The 21,585-nt window shown below is 54.6% G+C and overlaps 1 protein-coding gene across 4 annotated transcripts in view; it reads left to right on the top strand.

The window, feature by feature from the left end:
• PTPRA (protein tyrosine phosphatase receptor type A) overlaps positions 1–17,057 on the top strand; it is a 133,174-nt gene extending 116,117 nt beyond the window's left edge. For all 4 annotated transcript variants that reach the window (XM_076335670.1, XM_076335669.1, XM_076335668.1 and 1 more), the window contains 16 exons: positions 1,741–1,877; positions 3,776–3,866; positions 4,358–4,434; positions 5,606–5,642; positions 7,135–7,232; positions 7,378–7,497; positions 8,488–8,654; positions 9,659–9,794; positions 10,555–10,704; positions 10,828–10,921; positions 12,330–12,406; positions 13,989–14,123; positions 14,804–14,929; positions 15,425–15,576; positions 15,897–16,032; positions 16,736–17,057. In XM_076335670.1, coding sequence (XP_076191785.1) covers positions 1,741–1,877; positions 3,776–3,866; positions 4,358–4,434; positions 5,606–5,642; positions 7,135–7,232; positions 7,378–7,497; positions 8,488–8,654; positions 9,659–9,794; positions 10,555–10,704; positions 10,828–10,921; positions 12,330–12,406; positions 13,989–14,123; positions 14,804–14,929; positions 15,425–15,576; positions 15,897–16,032; positions 16,736–16,810 — 1,808 coding nt within the window. In that variant the 3' untranslated portion in view covers positions 16,811–17,057. The remainder of the gene's footprint in view (positions 1–1,740; positions 1,878–3,775; positions 3,867–4,357; positions 4,435–5,605; positions 5,643–7,134; positions 7,233–7,377; positions 7,498–8,487; positions 8,655–9,658; positions 9,795–10,554; positions 10,705–10,827; positions 10,922–12,329; positions 12,407–13,988; positions 14,124–14,803; positions 14,930–15,424; positions 15,577–15,896; positions 16,033–16,735) is intronic.
• The last annotated feature ends 4,528 nt before the right edge of the window (positions 17,058–21,585 follow it).

Here is a 21,585-nt window from a genome sequence, read left to right as displayed (position 1 = left end):
AATCTCCATCTGGACATTGAGCCGTTGACCACTACCCTCTGGATGCGACCATCCAACCAATTCCTCACCCACCGGACAGCCCACCCATCAAATCCATACCTCTCCAGTTTAGAGAGAAGGATGTTGTGGGGGACCGTGTCAAAGGCCTTACAGAGGTCCAGATAGACGACATCTGTAGCCCTTCCCGTGTCCACTGATGTAGTCACTACATCAAGTAGGAGCTGAAAAGGAGTCACCACCTCTTAGACTCGGTTCAGATCCTTTTTCTGAACTCCCTCTGCATAAACCAAACACCTTCAGAGTGAGTGCTAACTTAAAATCAGCACCTTTTTTTTTACGTTGGCAGCTAAGACCTTCCCTACCCAAGTTTTACATTGCTGTAAGGGAAGGTGTGAACTTCATAAACTGTCAGTTGTGTTGGTATAACCCTTGCATGGCCTTTCTTGGTTTCACTGAGGAACCACAAGCAACAGCTACCTTTTCTGTGTCCACCTGGGAATTATGTCACGGTGATGGTGCCAAAATTTCCACATGAGTGAGAGTGAAGTCTGAATTCAGAGAGGTGGTCTTCATCCCCCAGTATTGATTACTTAGAATCATAGAATCGTTCAGGTTGGAAAAGACCCTTAAGATCGTTGAGTCCAACCCTTAACCTAACACTGCCAAGTCCACCACTACACCATGTCCCTAAGCACCACATCTACACGTCTTTTAAATACCTCCAGGGATGGGGACTCCACCACTTCCCTGGGCAGCCTGTTCCAGTGCTTGACAACCCTTTCGGTGAAGAAATATTTCCTAATATCCAATCTAAACCTCCCCTGGTGCAACTTGAGGCCATTTCCTCTCATCCTATCGCTTGTTACTTGGGAGAAGAGACCGACCCCACCTCGCTACAACCTCCTTTCAGGGACTTGTAAAGAGCGATGAGGTCTCCCCTCAGCCTCCTTTTCTCCAGGCTAAACAACCCCAGTTCCCTCAGCCGCTCCTCATCAGACTTGTTCTCCAGACCCTTCACCAGCCTCGTTGCCCTTCTCTGGACACGCTCCAGCACCTCAATGTCCTTCTTGTAGTGAGGGGCCCAAAACTGAACACAGTATTCGAGGTGCGGCCTCACCAGGGCCGAGTACAGGGGCACGATCACTTCCCTGCTCCTGCTGGCCACACTATTTCTGATACAGGCCAGGATGCCCTTGGCCTTCTTGGCCGCCTGGGCACACTGCCGGCTCATGGTCAGCCGGCTGTCGACCAGCACCCCCAGGTCCTTTTCCGACAGGCAGCTTTCCAGCCACTCTTCCCCAAGCCTGTAGCGTTGCATGGGGCTGTTAGACTTGGTCCTCATTGCCCTATCCTGCCTCTACAACAGTGTAACACTCAGCCACAGGGTGCTGAAAGAGTTTCGCTTATCGTAGCATCCCCAAATTTTTGTGCGCTGTCCGTAGGAAGAACAAAAGGCCAGGAAGCGTTCAAGGCCAGGCTGGATGGGGCTTTGAGCAACCTGGTCTAGTGGAAGGTGTCCCTGCCCGTGAAAGGGTGGTTGGAACTAGATGATCTTTAAGGTCCCTACCAACCCAAACCATGCCATGATTCTATGAAAATACAGGACAGTGAGGATGTGAGGTGGTCCTAAAAGTGGACAGCCCAGAGTGTGTGAGGTCCCTGTGCCCACCTGGGCATGGATGAGTGCTGGGCACGGGGGGCGGCTGGGTGGGCACCTCTGATGCATGGGTGTCATTGCAGAGCCTCAGAGCATGCCACTGCTCGCCCGCTCCCCCAGCACCAACCGTAAATATCCTCCTCTGCCCGTCGATAAGCTGGAAGAGGAGATCAACCGCCGGATGGCAGATGACAACAAGCTCTTTCGGGAGGAGTTCAACGTGAGTGCCTTTGCTCTTGCCCTTAAATCCCGCAGGCTGCTCTCGGCGTCGGGCTTATGATGCACAGCGGGGAAAAATCTGGTCTCACTTTGTAGAGCAGGGACAAAACAGCTGGTACGTCAGGGAGGAGCTGCAGCGTGCAGTGGTACCTAGCTTGGGGACGGCACATCAACCCAGGGGGTAATTGAGTCAATAAAATAACGGTGCCGGTGCTGGATGCCGTGCTTCGGAAGAGCTTACCTGGGAGCTTCACGGAGGGAATGATGGTCTGCCCTGTCCTTAGGGGTTTCTCAAAGGGCTGCAAGGTGGGAGGACTGATTTTGGTCCTAAATCTGCTGCGATGGTGGGCAAGCTGCTACCCCTCACATTCACTACAGAAAGCAGAGGTTTTCTAGCAAGCGGCACTACGGGGTTACATTTTTCTAGGTTCGGGAAGTGTCCTGGATGTCTGGGGGTCTTCCAGAGCTTCCCTGCCTGCTGCTTTCCTCCCAGGCGCTGCCTCCCTCCTCCCAATCCTCATGGCTTAAATCCACAAACAGCCAAAGCAAGAGCTCTGACAGAGAAATGGAAATTGCCCCTTCTGTTTCAATGAGCTGTTAACCCTGAAACAGAATGATGGCAATTCATAGGGCAACAGTTGGCCTTCAACAGTGAGTAATAATTCAGGTATTATGGTTATCCCACAATGCTGGAGCGTCTCTTCTGAGATGGCTACAACCTCTCCCTGACGTTGCTGAGCTCTGCAACTTCTTGTGACGATAAACCTGTTTCACCTTGGCAATACAAAAATGGGCAGAGCAGTAATGAGGTGGGGGACAAAGTTAAATAAGTGGCTGGAGTATCACAGCATGTAACGTAGGAGATGGTGAACTACGGGGACTCTCCATCAGCCTAATTAAAGAAAGAAAATCCACTGTTGATCTGGTTGTCTGCGCTGCAAAGGTGTCACCTGCAAATACATAAAACCTTAGGTCCAAGGCGTGATATGGCGATATGAGGATGATGAGAAGATAAAAAAAAGCCACTTGACTTCCTCCAGCTGTTGCACAACTTGATATCCTTCCTGGCCACGCTTCGATGAAACTAAATAGGTGCAATGAATGCCCGGGGAGGGGGGGGTGTCAGGTTATAAATACTCAATTGCCTTGAAGACTTCCGTTGCCGAAGCACGTCTCTCCTGTCAGCTGGAAGGGATGGTGAATCCCTCCCATACCTTCTCATCCTCTTCGCTATTCAAAGAGGATGTGGAATAACGGTGCTGGGGAAGCACCTCCTCGGCTCGAGCGTGAAACCTGGCTGCTGTGACCAGCACAGCATCGCCTGTGACCCCAGCACCCCCCCCAACCCGCAGGTGCCCGGTGCCGCTGGATGGAGAATAACTCCCTGCATGGGTGTTCCTTCCCGTCGCTGGGTGTGTTCGGGCGATGGGGGCTTGTCGCAGGGGGGTTAATCGGGTTAGCATCACTGTTAACAGAGGAAATCTCAGCAGGAGCCTCTGTGGGCAGAAATGAGCTCATTGATCCCTGGGCTGGTGGGTTTGGTGTCAGAGGCTTTGCTGCCACCTCGTGTTCGTGGGTCCTGAGATTCCAGATATCACGTTTCGGAAAGGATTTGCTCTCTCTGGTCCAGCCCAGGCTATTTAAATGGTCACCTTCAGCTCCGTGGGGATGAGGAGCTGGTGCTGGGGTGGAGGCGAGGGGTGTGGGTGGTGGGGACATGTCCGAAGGGGCAGGTGGACAAGGGGTTGCTGCTCACCTACCTCCTGGAGGCCAGCAAAGGGCGACCACCCTCCAATGGGATGCTCGGATGCGGCATGCGCCGACGTGCCGGTTGCGTTGTGGTTACTGCTGTGCCGTGAGTAAGAACATCATGGAAAACCCCCTTTTCTGCCATTGCAGGCTCTCCCAGCGTGTCCCATACAGGCCACGTGTGAAGCTGCTTCCAAGGAGGAGAACAAGGAGAAGAACAGATACGTGAACATTTTGCCCTGTAGGTATCGGAGCATGTTGGGGCCAGGGGGGAGGACACGGATGGTGCTGCTGCCGGGGCTCCCTGTTCCTGTTTTTGGGATGGGCAAGGACATGGTTGAGCTCATTTCGCCTCCCAGATGGGTGGCTGCATCTGCTTTAGCTTTAGATACCTACTAGGAGGAGCTCCCTGGAGCCGTCAGTGGCCGGGAGGCCATGGAAAATTAAATGGATGGGAAATGCCGAAATGGCCAGCTCTCGCTGGGCAGCGCGGGGCGGCAGGCTGCCTCGGGGGCTTCCTCAAATGTGTGCGCTCTGCAGAAGAAAAACCTCCTTGGGCGAGGTCTAGCACCTCTCCAGGCTTAAGCAAGAAGATTTGGGGGGCATAAAGGTGTTTGTGTGCGCGGGGGAGCCAGCGAGACTGGGCTCCACTCCAACACCCGGCTTTCTCGCTACGCCAGATAGCTGCATGGAGGGAGTTGTTTTTAATGCAAAGTTTTAATTTTCCTCCAGATGATCATTCCAGGGTTCACCTGACTCCTGTCGAGGGAGTTCCTGACTCCGACTACATCAACGCCTCCTTCATTAATGTGAGTTTTGTGATTTGAAAGGGAAATCCCCACCAGCTGCGCCCCAGCCAGTGGTGCGGGGTCCCACCAGGAGCGTGGGGTCTTTATGGGGTGTGACTTGTGCCTGGGAGAGGATGGTTAAGAGACTACCTCCTACGTTAACATCTCCCCAGCTCCTCTGGAGCAATAAATTAGGCTGGGTTTTGATCTCGTAACCTTGTGTGGCCATGGTAGAGCTCACTGTGCTTTGCTCCACGCCTTGAGCCCAGGCGAGAGTGGTTGGAGGAAGAGGCTGAGAGCTGGAACTCAAATTCTAGCTGTAGCTCTGCCCTTGCTCAGCTGCTTTGCCATAGTCCCATCTCTTCCCACCTCTCTTTTCCCCGCTTCTAAAATAATGAGAAGCACTTGCACTCCCTTGGGGTGCTGCAAAGCCGAGCTGGCTGGTTTGGAAGGGCTTTGGGAACCATTCCTGCAGGAATCGGGGATTTCAGATTAATGGCTGATGAGTGGTGTGGGTGGTTAATCATCGGTACTTCCCAGCTTGCAGGCCTGGACATGGGAAGGGGATGAAGAAGAAATCAAGGAACCCAGCTAAAACAGAAGCAACATTGCCCTGCTCTGCTTCTAGCAGGAGATGGGTCCTATCTGGTTATCACCATATAGCTCAAATAAGTTGGAAGGGTAATGTGAAGAAATAGACGTTGAGAGAGATGGAGGCACGTGAAGAGAAGCAAGACCCAAAAGAGCTTTTTCCTTTCTTCACCAGTAAATAAATATCCATTAGGAAATACCCAAAATCAATCCCCATGAGTTCAACAGCCCCATCTCCCGGCGATTAATGCTGATTTTCACATGATGCTCTGGATGCAGGGTCTGATCCCAGCAGAACGGCTGTCGGGTACCACTTCATTAGTGCTTTGTGCCAACAAGCGGGGTCGTTCCTGCATTACGTGAGCGTGGGGAGTGTTGCTCTGGGGCAAGGGCCCTTTGCACAGGGATTTTCCATTATTTCTGCCCCACTGTTGGAGCTGTTTCTCCCCTCGGAGGCTGCAGCCCCTTCTCTGCACAGGGGGGAGTGAGCAACAGAGCAGGTGATGTCTCTGTTTATTAATGATGTAGCTGCACTTCATGACTCTTGTGTTAGAAAAATACAGATCTTTCATTTGTTTTCCTTTCCTCCTTTTCTCTGTAGGGGTACCAAGAGAAAAACAAGTTCATTGCTGCACAAGGTAAACGCTCAGTTATTCCTGTAGCTCTGTCTGGTCGCAGTCGGGCTGGGGTCCTTCTGCTCTGCAAAGCTGTGCCAGTCTCCCCACAGCACAGCGCCTGGCAGAGCTTCCCTGGTCAAAAGGAGGCTTGGCTGATCCACAGTTTGTTCCCAAAATGGTTTTCCCAGTCAAAGACCAGTGCTGGATGCACTGGGGGAGGAAGAGAAGCCCTACCTGTGCAATACCGATTGCTGGAGGGTGTCAAAGCGTTTCTGCCCTGAGCCTTGTCCTTCCACCCTGGCCCACAGATGCAGGTGGTTGGTATCTCTGGAAATATTTGCCAGTGAACTGCTTAGTTAAATTCCCCAGATCTGTTATTACGGAGAGCACCATGCTGATCTGGCTTCATTTCTGCTCCTTTTTAAACCTCAGCAGACAATAATGTAGGCTTAGAATCATAGAATCATAGAATAGTTTGGGTTGGAAGGGACCTCTAAAGGTCATCTCGTCCAACCCCCCTGCCATGGGCAGGGACATCTTCAACTAGAGCAGGTTGCTCAGAGCCCCGTCCAACCTGACCTGGAATGTTTCCAGGGATGGGGCATCCACCACCTCTCTGGGCAACCTGGGCCAGTGTCTCACCACCCAAGGCTTGTGCCCTTGGAGAGAAATTTCACTGTGGTCTTCAGAAGGAAGGCAGGACTATTTAGCTATTGAGAGCAACAGGCATCACGAGTCTTCCCGAGCTCCGTTGCCCCCAGCCAGTGCATCACCGGCTTGCATGCACCATCCATAGCCCTCCAGCTCTCTTGCTTTCCTTGTACCGCTCCAAAAACGTCCCTAAAACCAAGATGCCCACTCACAGGGGGGTTCATGTCAGCAAAAGGGGGTTACCTGCCCATGGGAGGTGTTTTGCATTTCTGCTCTTGACTTGAAAGTGGGTTAGGCTATCACCTGCCAGTTTGCCTGGCTCTTGCTGGAAAAGGAAGGCTGGATCAGGTCCGTCAGCGATACCAGGCTGGGGTAAAGCTTTGGCTCTGCTATTCTCTTGGCTCGCCCCTAGCCTCGGGCTTGGCAGGGGAGGTCTAGGCTGAGTCAGCTCCTTGTCTGGCAGGAAGCAGGTAGCTATTCTTGTGCTATATTGAAGTGGGATCCCGTGGTTAAAGCACAAGGCTCGGGGACAGGACTTCTGCGAGCTACTTGTGACGGCCACAGTTTCCCTGGGTGAACTTGGGCCAGTCGTTTCCATGCTCCATTTGTCCAGTTTCCCCTTTTTGGGCAGAAAATGGAATTCCTCATCATAAAATGTATCCAAAAAGCCAAGTTCTTGTGTGATAGGATTGTTCCTTGGGTTAGCCGACATTCCCAGACACCAAAACACCTCCTGTGCTGACATCTATTGGCAAAAAATGTGTGGCATCATCCACAACGTGTGACTTCACAGACTGGGTTTCGGTCTTGGCGCTTAAGGGGTTGATCCCAAAGACCGCATTTCTTTTTACCTTCCCCTTAGGACCAAAGGAAGAAACCGTGAACGATTTTTGGAGGATGATTTGGGAGCAAAACACAGCAACAATTGTCATGGTGACCAACCTGAAAGAGAGGAAGGAGGTAGGTGCCAGAAGGCTTCATGGGCTGGTATCGAACCCAACTTCGTCCAAATCCAGCACATCTCATGCCCATGGGCATGTCTTGGAGCCGGTCCCAGGCTTGCAAGGGACCGGAGCTCATCTGCGCCTGTTTTCTCTCCCCGCAGTGTAAGTGTGCTCAGTACTGGCCGGATCAGGGCTGCTGGACGTACGGGAACATCCGAGTGTCCGTGGAGGACGTGACCGTCCTGGTGGATTACACCGTGCGGAAGTTCTGCATCCAGCAGGTGCCAGGGCTCGCGTTTCTCATCCCATCCCATCCCATCCCATCCCATCCCATCCCATCCCATCCCATCCCATCCCATCCCTCCCCTCTCCACGCTGGTCATCCAACAGGTGCTGGCGTGCTCCTCAACTCCTCTGAGGTGCCGTGAGAGCAGAGTTGGGATGAACTGACCCCAGCATCCACTTTTAACCAGAGCTATTAAGAATTTACTCGCCTTAAACACCTGGGAGCCCGCTCCCAGTGGGTACCAGCGTGGCTGCACTGAAAGCAGGGAAGCTGATGGATGCCAAGGCTGAAATTCAGTCCTGTAATGATCCAGCACTTGCTGTTACCAGTTCCTGCTCTCACCCACAGATACTTAATGCCTGCAAATAATCAGATTTATCCCACGAGCTGAGACAAAATCCAGCGCCGTATGCGTTGGTTTTGATTGCTTTCCCATCTGTCGCTACGTTTTCTCATCCTCCAAGGAGGGTCTGGATGCTTTAGTCGCTCTGTTTGTTTTCCTGCTGCTCTCGGAGGCAAGCAAGGAAGAGCTGGCGATCGAAAACCTGTCTGGACCCTGAGTGGGGTTCTCCTGAGCTTCACCCTTCACTCTGATGGCCTGGACGTGGGTGGTTTCCTCCCCTGCCTTTAATAGGAGGATGCTGTGGGCAGAGGTGTGGGAAAAGATAGAGCAGCAGCTTCTTTTTGAGCTCGCTGGGAACGAAATACAGCAGCTTCTGCCAGGTCGGAGCCACAGCCAAGGCTGGGCTAGCATCTCTCACCCCTAGGATGCGGGATGTGATGCTGGGTGATTAAAATGCCATGCTTTTAGAGACTAATTTGGCTCCGGAGCCTGGGTCCATGCCCTTTCGGCTTGTGGACACTAGTGCTTCTTAAGCCTTCCAGCTCAGCCTTGGGGCTGTAGCTTCCCCTCTGCCCTTGCTTTTGGGGAAAGACGGGAAATCTGAGTATTTATCATTAATCTGAATACACGTTTCCCCTTCAGGTCGGCGACGTCACGAACAAGAAGCCTCAGCGTCTGGTGACTCAGTTCCACTTCACCAGCTGGCCTGACTTCGGGGTCCCCTTCACCCCCATCGGGATGCTGAAGTTCTTGAAGAAGGTGAAGACATGTAATCCCCAATACGCAGGAGCAATAGTAGTGCACTGCAGGTACGTCCTGGTCACGGCTGACCTCTGCCTCTCCTGGGTCACTTGGAAAGCATCTCCTATTTAATACTAAAAGGATTTTTTCCAGTCAGGCCTTTTTTATTATTTTTATTTAATTTTCCCATGTTAAATGGGAATGTTCCACATGGGAACATTCAAAAAAACGCATGTGAATTGAAGGAACTTCTTGGAGTCAGCAACGTGATGGTGTTACAACTCGTGTTGAGTGGTCGTTTGGGTTGAGCTGGATGCTGAGTGAGCCAAGCTAAGCACCACTGCTGGGCATTGGTGGCATCTCCCATGGCTCTCCGCTGCCCTGGGCACGAGCGGGCAACACCTCCTGTTGTGGGAAGGCAGTACTCAGCTGACAGCATGCCTGGGCGCAGGGACCACGGTGTTTGACCTCACGTGGAGTGGTTTCAGGCACAACAGCAAGCCTGGGAGAGTCGCAGAGGCTGTCCGTGTTTCAATGAGGGAAAGCCCCGTGGTTAAAAGCAGAGATGATGATCACATTTGCAACGTCCCAAGTCCATCTTTCCAGCTTTCTTCTCAGGAGGCAGCTGACAAAAGAGCTTTGTCTTTCCATAGCGTCTGCTGGCCTCATCTTTCTTCTTCTCCTTAACGGTTGAGTTACCAGCACAGAAGCAAGGCTTCCCTGTGGGCTCCCCTTCACGTGATGGAGGGTGACTGGAAGGAGCAGCAGGCAGCTGGTAGGAACAGGCAGCCCATAAGACTCTGGAAGCCGTAGCTGGCTCAGGTTTTGCTTTGGCTCACCCTGCTTTGTGCCTTCATGCACTCCGGTCGCAGCGGTTGCTGGAGATGCTGTGCGCATCTCTCTGCAAAACCCAGGCGACACTGAACACCGGGCTGAGGACCTCTCTCATCTCCAAAACAGATTTTGCTATTTACTCACTGCTGGGAAGCGTCTGGCTCGCTCCCGGCCGCCCTACAGGGGACCCCAACGCCAACACTGCTGCACTGACCGCTTGTCCCCTCTGCTCTTTCAGCGCCGGGGTAGGACGCACGGGCACTTTTATCGTCATCGATGCCATGCTGGACATGATGCATGCGGAGAGGAAGGTGGACGTTTACGGCTTTGTGAGCCGGATCCGGGCTCAGCGCTGCCAGATGGTACAGACAGATGTAAGTGTGCTGCTGCGGTCTCGTCTGGGCTTTGCTCGCTGGAGTTAGATTTCGGTACCCAGCCTGCAGCGAAGCCTACGTGCAGGTCGAGTATCATCCTTCCTTTTGGAAGGATGCTGCATCAAGTGAGCCTTTTGCTGGGTCCTGCTCTTTTTAATCCCCTTCATAGAATCGTTTAGGTTGGAAAAGACCCTTAAGATCATCAAGTGCAACCGTTAACCTAGCACTGCCAAGTCCACCACTAAACCATGTCCCTAAGCACCACATCTACACGTCTTTTAAATACCTCCAGGGATGGGGACTCCACCACTTCCCTGGGCAGCCTGTTCCAGTGTTTCACCACTCTCTCAGTAAAGACATTTTTCCTCGTGTCCAATCTAAACCTCCCCTGGCGCAACTTGAGGCCGTTTCCTCTCGTCCTGTCGCTTGTTACTTGGGAGAAGAGACCGACCCCACCTCGCTACAACCTCCTTTCAGGGAGTTGTAGAGAGCGATGAGGTCTCCCCTCAGCCTCCTTTTCTCCATACTTGGAGAAAGTTTTGTGTCGTGTCAGCTTTGTGTCATGTAGCAAATAAGGTCCCTGTACAACAGCAGAAAGGTTGTTAACCACTTTTCTGGGGTCTCGGAGGGGTGCCACGTGCCCAGTGAGCACAGGTGGGCAGTGGGGTGGTGGGTTTGCTGCCAGCATGTGCCCGGGCACCGGGATGCGCTCGCTGAGCGTGGAGCGGAGGCTGATGGCTTCTTCCTGCAACCCTTGCAGATGCAGTATGTGTTTATATACCAAGCACTTCTGGAGCACTATCTCTACGGTGACACAGAGCTGGAGGTGACCTCGTTAGAGATCCACCTCCAGAAGATCTACAACAAAGTGCCAGGGACCAGCAGCAACGGGCTGGAAGAGGAGTTCAAGGTGAGCGTGGTGCTTGTCCTGGTGGATCCACTCGGACGGTGCTGGGCTGCGGGGACCACCATGCGCTTGCCTGGCGCAGGGTGGCTCTGAAAGCTGCCACTGCTTTCGTTCCTTCCTCTGCAGAAGCTCACTTCAATCAAAATTCAGAACGACAAGATGAGAACGGGCAACTTGCCGGCAAACATGAAGAAGAACAGGGTGCTTCAGATAATTCCATGTAAGACTTGTTTGTCTGCCTGGGGAAAGCATGCCCGGTGGGTGAGGGGACTGCTTGGGTGGTTGTGGGGACAGGAGTCAGGCTGGAGAAATGGGCCAACAGGGACCTTATGAAGTTCAACAAGGAGAAGTGCAAAGTCCTGCCCCTGGGGAGGAACAACCCCAGGCAGCAGTATGGGCTGGGGGCCACCCAGCCGGAAAGCGGCTTGGCAGGAAAGGACCTGGGGGTCCTGGTGGACACCAGGTTGACCCTGAGCCAGCAACGTGCCCTTGCAGCAAAGAGGGCCAGTGGTGTCCTGGGCTGCGTTAGACAGAGCGTTGCCAGCAGGTCGAGGGAGGTGATCCTTCCCCTCCACTCGGCACCGGTGAGGCCACGCCTGGAGCGCTGTGTCCAGCGCTGGGCTCCCCAGTACAGGAGAGACATGGACATACTGGAGAGAGCCCAGCGAAGGGTCACAAAGATGATTCAGGGACTGGAGCATCTCTGCTATGAGGAAAGGCTGAGAGAGCTGAGTTCAGCCTGGAGAAGAGGAGGCTGCGGGGGGTCTCATCAATGTCTACAAGTACCTGAGGGGAGGGAGCAAAGAGGACGGAGCCAGGCTCTTTCCAGCGGTGCCCAGTGACAGGACAAGGGTCAATGGGCACAAACTGAGACACAGGAGGGTCCCCCTGAACATTAGGAAACACTTTTTGAGTGTGAGGGTGACCGAGCACTGGCACAGGTTGCCCAGGGAGGTTGTGGGGTCTCCATCCTTGGAGATATTCAGAAGCCAGATAGTCCTGGGCCAGCAGCTGTGGGTGGCCCTGCTGGAGCAGGGGGTTGGAGCAGATGACCTCCAGAGGTCCCTTCCCACCTCAACCGCTCAGTGATTCTGTGAGTGCTCAGGAGCTGTCGAGACGGAGGCATTTGTGCCCGCAGTAGTGGAGTCACAGTCTGGCTGAGGTTGGAAGGGACCTCTGGAGATCATCTGCTCCAACCCCCTGCTCAAGCGGGGACAGCATGAAGGGACGGGGCAGAGTCAAGGGCAGGTGTTTTTTCATGGCCAAATGTAACGCTGCCCCCAGGGCTTTTCTTCATTCTGCCCTGTCCCTGCCATGACTTTCTTCTCAGCAGGTTTATGCTGCCGAGGCCTTCTGCCTCGAGGGAGAAGGGAGTCCCTGTGTTGAACAGGTCCTGCTCCTTCAGTCCTCAGCATCCCCTTCTCCTTCCCCAAACCAGGGCATGGCAGAAAGCAGAACTGAGTCTCCTCATCCCAAATGGGTGCTGTAAACACAGGGCTCCCCTTCCCATATCTCTGTTCTCTCACCTAGAGCTTGGTGACGTCCCAGCTAAAGGCCGTGCATGGTTATCAAGGAGTCGTGCTTTGAAGGTGTTCCCCAAAACTCAGATCATTTCTCTTCTGTTTCAGATGAATTCAACCGAGTAATCATTCCAGTGAAGAGAGGTGAAGAGAACACAGACTACGTAAACGCATCCTTCATTGACGTGAGTCTTCTTTAATCTTCTTTCCATCTTCTCCCAATGGAAGCTCTTTACCTCACACTGCTTCCTATGGAAAGGATTTGTCTCGAAACACTTCTTCTCTGGGTTTTGTAAGGCTCTTTCCACTTGATTTTGCTTCATGTCACCGGATGGTGCTGGTTTCTTTCTCCAAGAAACCCCCTCTGTATATACAGTTTCCTTGTGACCCATGGATGGCGGGAGAGGAGAGCTGGAGCTTGAGCAGGGCCTCCAGATCCTGGTCTCACTTCTGCAACTCCGGGCTCTGATGATGGCTTTGGAGAAGCGGATGCACGTAGCCGTGGAAATGATTGCTATACGGCACTGTTCATTTGGTCAGAAAACATCCACTAGATTAGGTAACGGAGCAATACACGGATCCCAAAACCCTTGGGAAAAACCAGGTCAATCCCATTATACCTGTCTGGGTGACGGGAGGAGGCGAGGCAGAGAGGTTAAGTGCTTTCCTCACTCCGAGGAGGAGGTAAGTGATTGCACATCCTTTCCTCGTGAGTAATGCTGTTGACTTCAGGGGGACATTTCGTATGAGTATTTATCTTCGTGCAGTGATGCCAGCGCTGGCTAAGTGACAGAGCCCTGCTCTTTTCTAGCCCAATTCCTATTTTCATCTCCTAATGGCAGGGGTTTTTTTTCCCCCAAAGGGAGATTGCTGCCATGGGTTGAACCAGCAAAACTAGCTTATTCCCAGTTATGACATCCCAAATTAATTGCTCCCTGAAATCTCCTTTGCTGGGTCCCCGCGGGTTGCTCTGGCTGCGTGAGCATCCGACACAACGCAGCCGGGAGCAGCCGCCTTGTTCTGTGTCGAGATCAGAAAGCTTAAATGTCACGTAAGCAATTTTTGTTGAGGATTCAATTTCCTGCCTCTGCTGAACTTTGCTTAAATGACAAGCTCCAAATAATGAAGCTTCTGTAGTCACAGCCTGCAGCGAGGGCACAGGGGAACGTCGGAGGGGTTTTGGAAACAGAAGCACTTTGTGGTCATGGAAGAGCCAGAGTCAACCAGACTTACTACTGGTTTTCATAGATCATAGATCATAGTATGGTTTGGGTTGGAAGGGACCTTAAAGATCATCTAGGTCCATCTAGTTTTGCTTACTTTTTCCAAAAATCCCCAGTAAAAATCATACCTGAAGTAGTTGGAGCTTAGGCAAGGCTCTGCTACAGCGCTCAGACTTTGCAACATCGCTTAGGAGTGCTGGAAACCCAAATCTTTCTTCACCAAATGGATAAGGCCGTGCACGTGTAGAGGATATGATCCTCCTCGAGCTGCATTTCTTTAAAAACAAAGGTCTTACCACGGTAAAGCGCTGGCTGAGGGTACCTCAGCTGCCGAGCGGCAGTGTGGTAATGCCCGTGCGTGGGGACGTAGCTCACCATGAGAGCAGGTTTCTCTGCCCAGGCTGTGGTCATTCACACGGACAGTCATGATCCTCCCAAAAATTCACTGAGCTTGGTAACCTGACTGTGTCCAAGAGTGTTCCTCCCGCTGCTCCTGGCGTCCAAGCGCTGCCGATTCACCGCTAACCCCGTTTTCAAATTGCAGGGTTATCGCCAGAAGGACTCTTATATCGCCAGCCAAGGACCGCTGCAGCACACGATAGAGGACTTCTGGAGGATGATCTGGGAGTGGAAATCCTGCTCCATAGTGATGCTAACGGAGCTGGAGGAGAGAGGCCAGGTAAGCGCCCGGGGATAGCTGCACTGGAGCACCAGCAAAATAGATCAGTGTGACCCCTTAAAATCTCCCGATGGCCACGGCACTGCCAGCGCTGCACGCGTTGGGTGCTCTTTCACCCTTTCTTTAGCAAAGCCATGCAGGAGACATATTTCAGCCTCTACTTCTAGTGCAAAGAATCCAGATGTTGGTAGACCCAGGGTGGGGAGATGTTCAGTAAACCAGCTCTGGACCCTCAGTTCTCAAAGCACCTCTGGGTGTAGCGGGCATCTCATCTCCGAAGCAAGCCCATGAGATAGTGATAGGACAAGGAGTAACAGTTTTAAACTGAAAGAGGGTAGATTTAGATTAGATATTAGAAAGAAATTCTTCACTGTGAGGGTAGTGAGACACTGGCCCAGGTTGCCCAGAGAGGTGGTGGATGCCCCATCCCTGGAAACATTCCAGGCCAGGTTGGACGGGGCTCTGAGCAACCTGACCTAGTTGAAGATGTCCCTGCCCATGGCAGGGGGGTTGGAACTAGATGATCTTTAAGGTCCCTTCCAACCCAAACCATTCTGTGATTCTATGAGGTCCCACGTGGCTTTGGGCAGCTGCCAGCTGCAGGAGAAGACTCCTTCCATTCAAGCCCACAGGAAAAGTACAGGGCCTTCACCCTGTCTCCTCCTGTAATGCTTTCTCAGGAGAAGTGTGCCCAGTACTGGCCGTCTGACGGCTCAGTGTCCTATGGAGACATCACTGTGGAGCTGAAAAAAGAGGAGGAGTGCGAGAGCTATACGGTGCGGGACCTGCTGGTAACGAACACCAGGGTAAGAGTCTGGCCTTCTCCCTGCGGGGAGCTCTAGGTCCTCTTGGGTTTGGCTGTCAACAACTCCCATTGGTGTTTATGGTGCTTTGCGGTTCCTCTTGCAAGTGCTGAACCTCCCCTCTGGCATCTTCAGCTCCATCATCTCCCCGTCATCCCAAAGTAGTGTCCGTCCCCTGCAATCCCACCTTCTTCCCTACGCTTACCTCCCACCCCTGGGGGTTCCCTGTCCTGCTGATCTCTTGTCATCCAGCCCCTCCGCCCTGCCGCCACCAAGCAGCCCTCGTCCTCCTTCTGCCTTGTCCCTGTGCCCACCACCCAACCTCCCTCTTCCTCCCCGTTCCCTGCGTCCTGCCCTGCTCCGTGCCACGGGAATGCCTCCCCTCCACAAGCGGACAGCTTTCCTAAGCAGGTGGTTTTCCCAAAGCCTTGAGCTGGTGGGTTTCTTGGTACGGGTCTCCCACCAACTTACTGACCCTGAGCTGTGCTCTTCCACCAGGAAAACAAGAGCCGACAGATTCGGCAGTTTCATTTCCACGGCTGGCCAGAAGTTGGGATCCCTGGGGATGGGAAGGGAATGATCAACATCATCGCGGCTGTGCAGAAGCAGCAGCAGCAGTCTGGCAACCACCCGATCACTGTGCACTGCAGGTAAAGCCCGGGTGGAGCAGGGGTTGGACACCCCTCCAAGGGGACCTGCTCTGCAGGAAGCTTTGGAGGTGGTCAAAGGTCCTTCAGAAGACTTGGGCTGAGCAGGAGCAGCCCGGGCAGACATGGTACGGGGTTTTCCTGCTCAGCTAAGCAAAGAGGCTTCGATCTCGTAGAGCAGGTCCTAGCTAAACTAGGAGAGGCTGGGGCAGGACCGTTGGCTCCTCCGGTTCTCCGGTGGTTCCCCTATGGATTGTCCCCTGAGCAAAGCCAACACGGTCAGGACGGATGGTTTCCTTTACCTTCTGGTTTCTCTTTGCCAGTGCCGGAGCAGGAAGAACAGGCACCTTCTGTGCGCTGAGCACTGTCCTGGAAAGGGTGAAGGCAGAAGGGATTCTTGACGTCTTTCAGACGGTGAAGAGTTTAAGACTACAGAGGCCGCATATGGTGCAGACACTGGTAAGCGCAGCTGAGCACACCCCACGTTCCTCCTGCCACCCCAGACCTCAGCGGGAATGGGCTGGGGACTCAACGTTGAGCAAAAACTTCCTCGGTTGAAGGTTTTCTCTCTCCACGAAAGAGCAAGGGATGGAGGTGGGTCAGGAGGTGTCTCCCCTTCCTCCTGTTAGGACAACTGGAAGAGCGGAGCTTGGCTGGCTGAAGGCATCAAGCCCCTTTTGAGCACTGACACAAGCTGGAGGAGCCTCCTTGGAGACATCCTCAGCCACAGCCCACGTATTTATGGGCTCCGGGAGCCTGGCAACCTGTCCTGGAGCGGCTGTGGCAGGGGCTTGGGCAGGCAGCGTGGCAGGGAGGGGAGGAGCAGGCAGGACTAGATGAGGTCTGGCAAGAGGGGTTTGCGAGGATGCTCAGGGATTTAAGAAAAAGTCTTTTGGGGGTCAAAATAGGACCTCGGGGAGGAAGGGGAAAGCAGAGTTTCTTTTGCTGGTGGCAGCCCAGCGAGGAGGGTGGGCAGCCCAGTTTTGGGGTCACAAAGGAGGTGGGACCTGCTCACGGGTGGGAATCCGGTTCCTGCCCTCGGTCTGGGCTGAGGACACCTGCCCATGCTCGGTCCCAGCTAGCCGCCCACCGTGAAGCACCAAATTACGTCTCGGGTGCGAATTTTCTTGGTCTAACGCTGTGCTCCCCCCGAATCCCGCAGGAACAGTACGAATTCTGCTACAAGGTGGTGCAGGAATATATCGACGCCTTCTCAGACTACGCCAACTTCAAGTGAAGAAAACAAAAAATCCACGCCCCGAAACAAATGACAGAAGAGTTGCCTTCTTTAATATTTTGTAATATTCTGTTTGTTAATATACCCCCCCGAAAAATATGTGTATATATCTTAACTGTTTTAGAGGTTGGTACCATAAGCTTCATATTAGCTGGAGATTTTATATGTAGCAAAGTGTTAGTGCAGATACTGTTGGCTCCTTTTTTTCCAATGTTTTATTGGGGAATTAAATAGCGTGATGTTTGGATTAATATTGTCATACCATCTCTCTTCTGGAGAGTTGATACAGGCTGTTATTTTGTTTGTAAATCTTTTTTTTTTTTTTTTTCTTGAGGGAGTAAAGCCTTTTTAAAAAAAAAAAAAAAAAAAAAGAAGAAAAAGGTATCCTGGATCTCATCTGAAAAAAAAAAAATATAAACAACCAAAAACCCCACAGCCCCACAAGCACAAGCTTCTCCGAACCTGCAGGGAAATGGTTTCACATTTTTCCGCTGGTCAGCTCTTTAAAAAAAAAAAGGAGAAAAAAAAAAAAAAAGCTTATTCCGTGTGTGTGTATATATATAAATACCCTAATTTTTGTATAAAAAGCAAAAAAGTTTCCTCCTTCAGGGTCAGGCCACCACGTGCTGCTGGTTTGGAAACTGTAGTGACCGTAGCAGCGACCGCTGGGATTTCAACACACCCCCCCCCCAAAAACAAAAAGCAACCCAGAAAAACGAAAGGGTTTTTGCTCCCTGAAGGAAACGTCCCTGTGTTTGGTGCCGGATTTTAGACCTGCCGCAGGGCCCGGGGTCGGAGCGGGGCCCCCCGCGGCCCTGAGCCCAGGGTGCTCGCAGGGACCCCGCCGGCTCCCAGCAGCGAGGGGTGCTGCTGCCTGGGGTTTGGGGGCTCCGGCTGGAGGAGAAAAGTGGCTCCACGTGGTCCGAGCTCCGTCTTCGCACCGGTTGTGTCTCTTCCCAAGCGCCACCCGGACCCTTCCCCTCCTCTTGGTCTGTAACGGCAGCGGGAGAGAAATTTTGGAGCCATCTCGAACGCGTCGGGCTCGCTGGGGCCGTCCCCGTTTCCCCCCCCCACCCACTGTGTCCTTGGGCCCAGCGTCCTCATTCCCCAGCTCTAAAATGAAGCTGTGAGAGCAACCTCCGCCCACCCCACCGGCAGAAAGGCCTTGGAGCGAGCCGGGAGATCTTGGCTTCCGATAGCCGCGGTCCAGAGAACAGACCATCCGGGGAAATTCCGCTGTTTCAGAGGATGGGTTCATTTTATTTTGTCTTACCTTATCTTCTTCTCCGTACCCTCGGTGCTCCTTGAAGGTGTGAGTGAAAGCCAGGGAGAAGAGCCCTGTGTCCCAGAGGAGACAACCGGGCTTTCTCAAGCCGCAGCAGCAGGGAGGAAGGACCTCTGGGCTACACGACAGACGCGCACGTTGGCCAATGCCCAACCTGCTGCAGGTCTTTGCCTCCGTCCTTGGACCAGGAGACCTCCATCCCTAGATGCCGGAGGAGATTTCAGATTGTTTCTCCTGGCATCTCAAGAGCTGCTAAGATCTGTCGGTGGGCACGTTCAAAACTCGGCCGGTTGCTCCAAGCAGCCTGATCTAACTTTGGCGTTGGTCCTGCTCCGTGCAGGGGGTTGGACTGGAGACCTCGGAGGTCCCTGCCAACGATGTTCCTGTGTTTCTGCTTCTCAGGAAGGATGTGCGTGGTCCTAAACCTGGGACCAGGACTAGGACTGGGAGCAGAGCTTGAAGGACGTGCCCATCCGTGGGGCGAGGGGGGTCTGATCTGCCAGAAATTAAACGTAATGAAGGTGACTTCTTGCTCTGGGCTGGATGAGGCTCCACCAAAACAGCTGCAAATGCAAATCCCAGAATCATGGCATGGTTTGGGTTGGAAGGGACGTCTAAAGGCCATCTAGTCCAACCCCCCTGCCGTGGGCAGGGACATCTTCAACCAGATCAGGTTGCTCAGAGCCCCGTCCAACCTGACCTGGAATGTTTCCAGGGATGGGGCATCCACCACCTCTCTGGGCAACCTGGGCCAGTGTCTCACCACCCTCAGCGTAAAGAATTTCTTCCTTATGTCCAATCTCAACCTGCCCTCTGCCAGTTTAAAACCTCAAGAAGGTCTCCAGAGGGTCACTGCTAAAGCATTCACAGGTTTTTAAAGCTGAGGGAGACCCTTCTCCAGCCTGGGGGATGCTCTTCCCGCCCTCCAGACAAGTTTAGGGGTTTTTCCTCTTTTTTCTTTTTTTTTTTTTTTTTCAATGGAGGCTCCATCATGGAGATGAATTCGGGTTATCCGAGCAGGAGGCAAAAAAAAATGCTGATTTTTATCGTTCCCCTCCCAGAAGAAGAAAAATCTAAGGAAAGCCTAATGCTGGTGATGGGCCAGGGCAGCAGAAGAGTCCTAAGGGTCAAGAAAAGTCCCGAGGACCCAGGGTGCGGCACTTCTGTATTAAAAAAAATAGGTGAATATGGTTGGGTTTAGTAGGTTTTTTGTTACAAAGAGGCGTCCGATGAAACGCCTTCCCCGCTCCTCCTGCAGTCGGGGGGACCGTGCCCTGGTTAACCGGGGGGAGCTCCATCCCCCGCTGCAGGCACGGGGAGAACTGAGTTCGGAGGGGAGGTTTCACCCCCAAAAATGACCTCACTGCTGCCGCCGTCATCCCCGCTCCGTCGCCTGGCACCCCCTCGTGAACCCCAGCATCCTGGCTTCCTTACTGAGCTCCTGAATCTGGGGGGGGGCTTTCGGCCAAAGCTGTAAGTCACGCTCGGAAATAAACGTTCTGACCCTGAAAGAAATGGGGACCCTCCTGGGATGGGGAGGGGGGGGGGATGCCACGCTCGCCCGCTGCCGATGCTCTCCCCGGGGACACGGACCACCCCAGGCACCTCCGTCCCTCCGCCCGCCGGGCGCTGGCTGCTCCCCGGTGATGCTCACGAGGTTTTTCCCCTTTTTCCCTTCCTTCCCGGGATCGCTGCGGGGACGGAGGAATTTCGGGGCCTGGGGAGCCACCCTGACCTTTCGCCGCGGCATCTGCCGTGGCCCCATCCTGCCGCCGCATCCGACTGCAAATAGCAGAGACACGGAGCAGCTGCTGGAGATAATCCGGGGCCGGATCCTGCCTAAATCCCTTTCCCGGGCTCGGGTGCACCCCCCGAGCTGGAATCTTTGGGCTGCCTGGCCGTTGCTGGCATCTGGCCCCGATTTGGGGGCGGTGAAGCTGAAATGGGGGGAGAGGCGGTGAAACTGGGGCTGGTGTCGGGTGGGTGGGTGGGAGGAAACTGAGGCACAGAGAATTTTGCTCCCCCCCCCGCTGCCTTCACCAAGAGCATCGCCGGGGGCTGCTCCCCCCCCCCAAAAAAAGGCACGTTGTCCATGGGGCTGGGGACCGTCCGGCCCTTTCCCAGCCACCGGGAGCTGCGTCGGGAGATGAGCCCGTGGTGACGAGCCAGAGTGGGGTCAGCGGGGCAGCCCCCCCCCCCCCCCCCCCAAAAAAAAGGGGTGTCAGGGTGCCGTCCCGCGGTGCCAAGGGGATCTGGGGGGAAGGAGGCGACGGGCGCTGGCACGGGGAGGCCGATGCCATCGGCGAGGTCACGGTCCCCCGTGGGAGCGGTGGCGGGGCCGACGTCACCATCGTCCAGCCCTACAAATAGCGGTGCCCGGCCCAGCCCGGCCACTGCTCCGGCTGGCCACCGCCGACACCATCACCCCCCGGCCAGGTGAGGCTGCCCCGGTGGTGGGGTGCTGGGTGGGTGGGTGCTGGTGGCACGCGGGGACCCCGGGGTGGGTGGTCCTGCTCGCCCCGAATCAGACCCTAATGGCACCCCTGGGGGGTCTGTCCCTGCTGGACCCAAACCCCAGCAGCACCCGTGGGTGCTCACCCCCTCCACATCTCCAGCCCAAACCCACCCCAGGCAGCACCCGTGGGTGCTCACCCCCTCCACGTCTCCAGCCCAAACCCACCCCAGGCAGCACCCGTGGGTGCTCACCCCCTCCACGTCTCCAGCCCAAACCCACCCCAGGCAGCACCCGTGGGTGCTCACCCCCTCCACGTCTCCAGCCCAAACCCACCCCAGGCAGCACCCGTGGGTGCTCACCCCCTCCACGTCTCCAGCCCAAACCCACCCCAGGCAGCACCCGTGGGTGCTCACCCCCTCCACATCTCCAGCCCAAACCCACCCCAGGCACCACCCGTGGGTGCTCACCCCCTCCACGTCTCCAGCCCAAACCCACCCCAAAGAGCACCCATGGGTGCCCATCTTTGCTGGACCCAAACCACCCCAGGCAGCACCCGTGGGTGCTCACCCCCTCCACATCTCCAGCCCAAACCCACCCCAGGCAGCACCCGTGGGTGCTCACCCCCTCCACATCTCCAGCCCAAACCCACCCCAGGCACCACCCGTGGGTGCTCACCCCCTCCACATCTCCAGCCCAAACCCACCCCAAAGAGCACCCATGGGTGCCCATCTTTGCTGGACCCAAACCACCCCAAGCAGCACCCGTGGGTGCTCATACCCTCCAACACCTCCACCCCCAAGTCCCCAGCAGCCCCCCGGGGTGCCCGCTGGGGTGGGTGCTGGTGGGACAAGGACCCCTCTGCCCCCGCAGCCCACCCCCGCCCCGGCCATGGCACCCCGTGGGTCCCTGCTGCTGCTGGCCCTGCTGCTGCTGGCCTCCGCCGTCCCCCGCTGCCCCGGCCAGCACTGGTCCCACGGCTGGTACCCGGGGGGCAAGCGGGACCTGGCCCCCCCCCGGGCCCTGCAGGTAGGGCCC

This window comes from Aptenodytes patagonicus, chromosome 4 (genome assembly GCF_965638725.1).
Source record: "Aptenodytes patagonicus chromosome 4, bAptPat1.pri.cur, whole genome shotgun sequence".
Taxonomy (NCBI): domain Eukaryota; kingdom Metazoa; phylum Chordata; class Aves; order Sphenisciformes; family Spheniscidae; genus Aptenodytes; species Aptenodytes patagonicus.
This window is presented reverse-complemented; position numbering and strand designations above follow the sequence as displayed.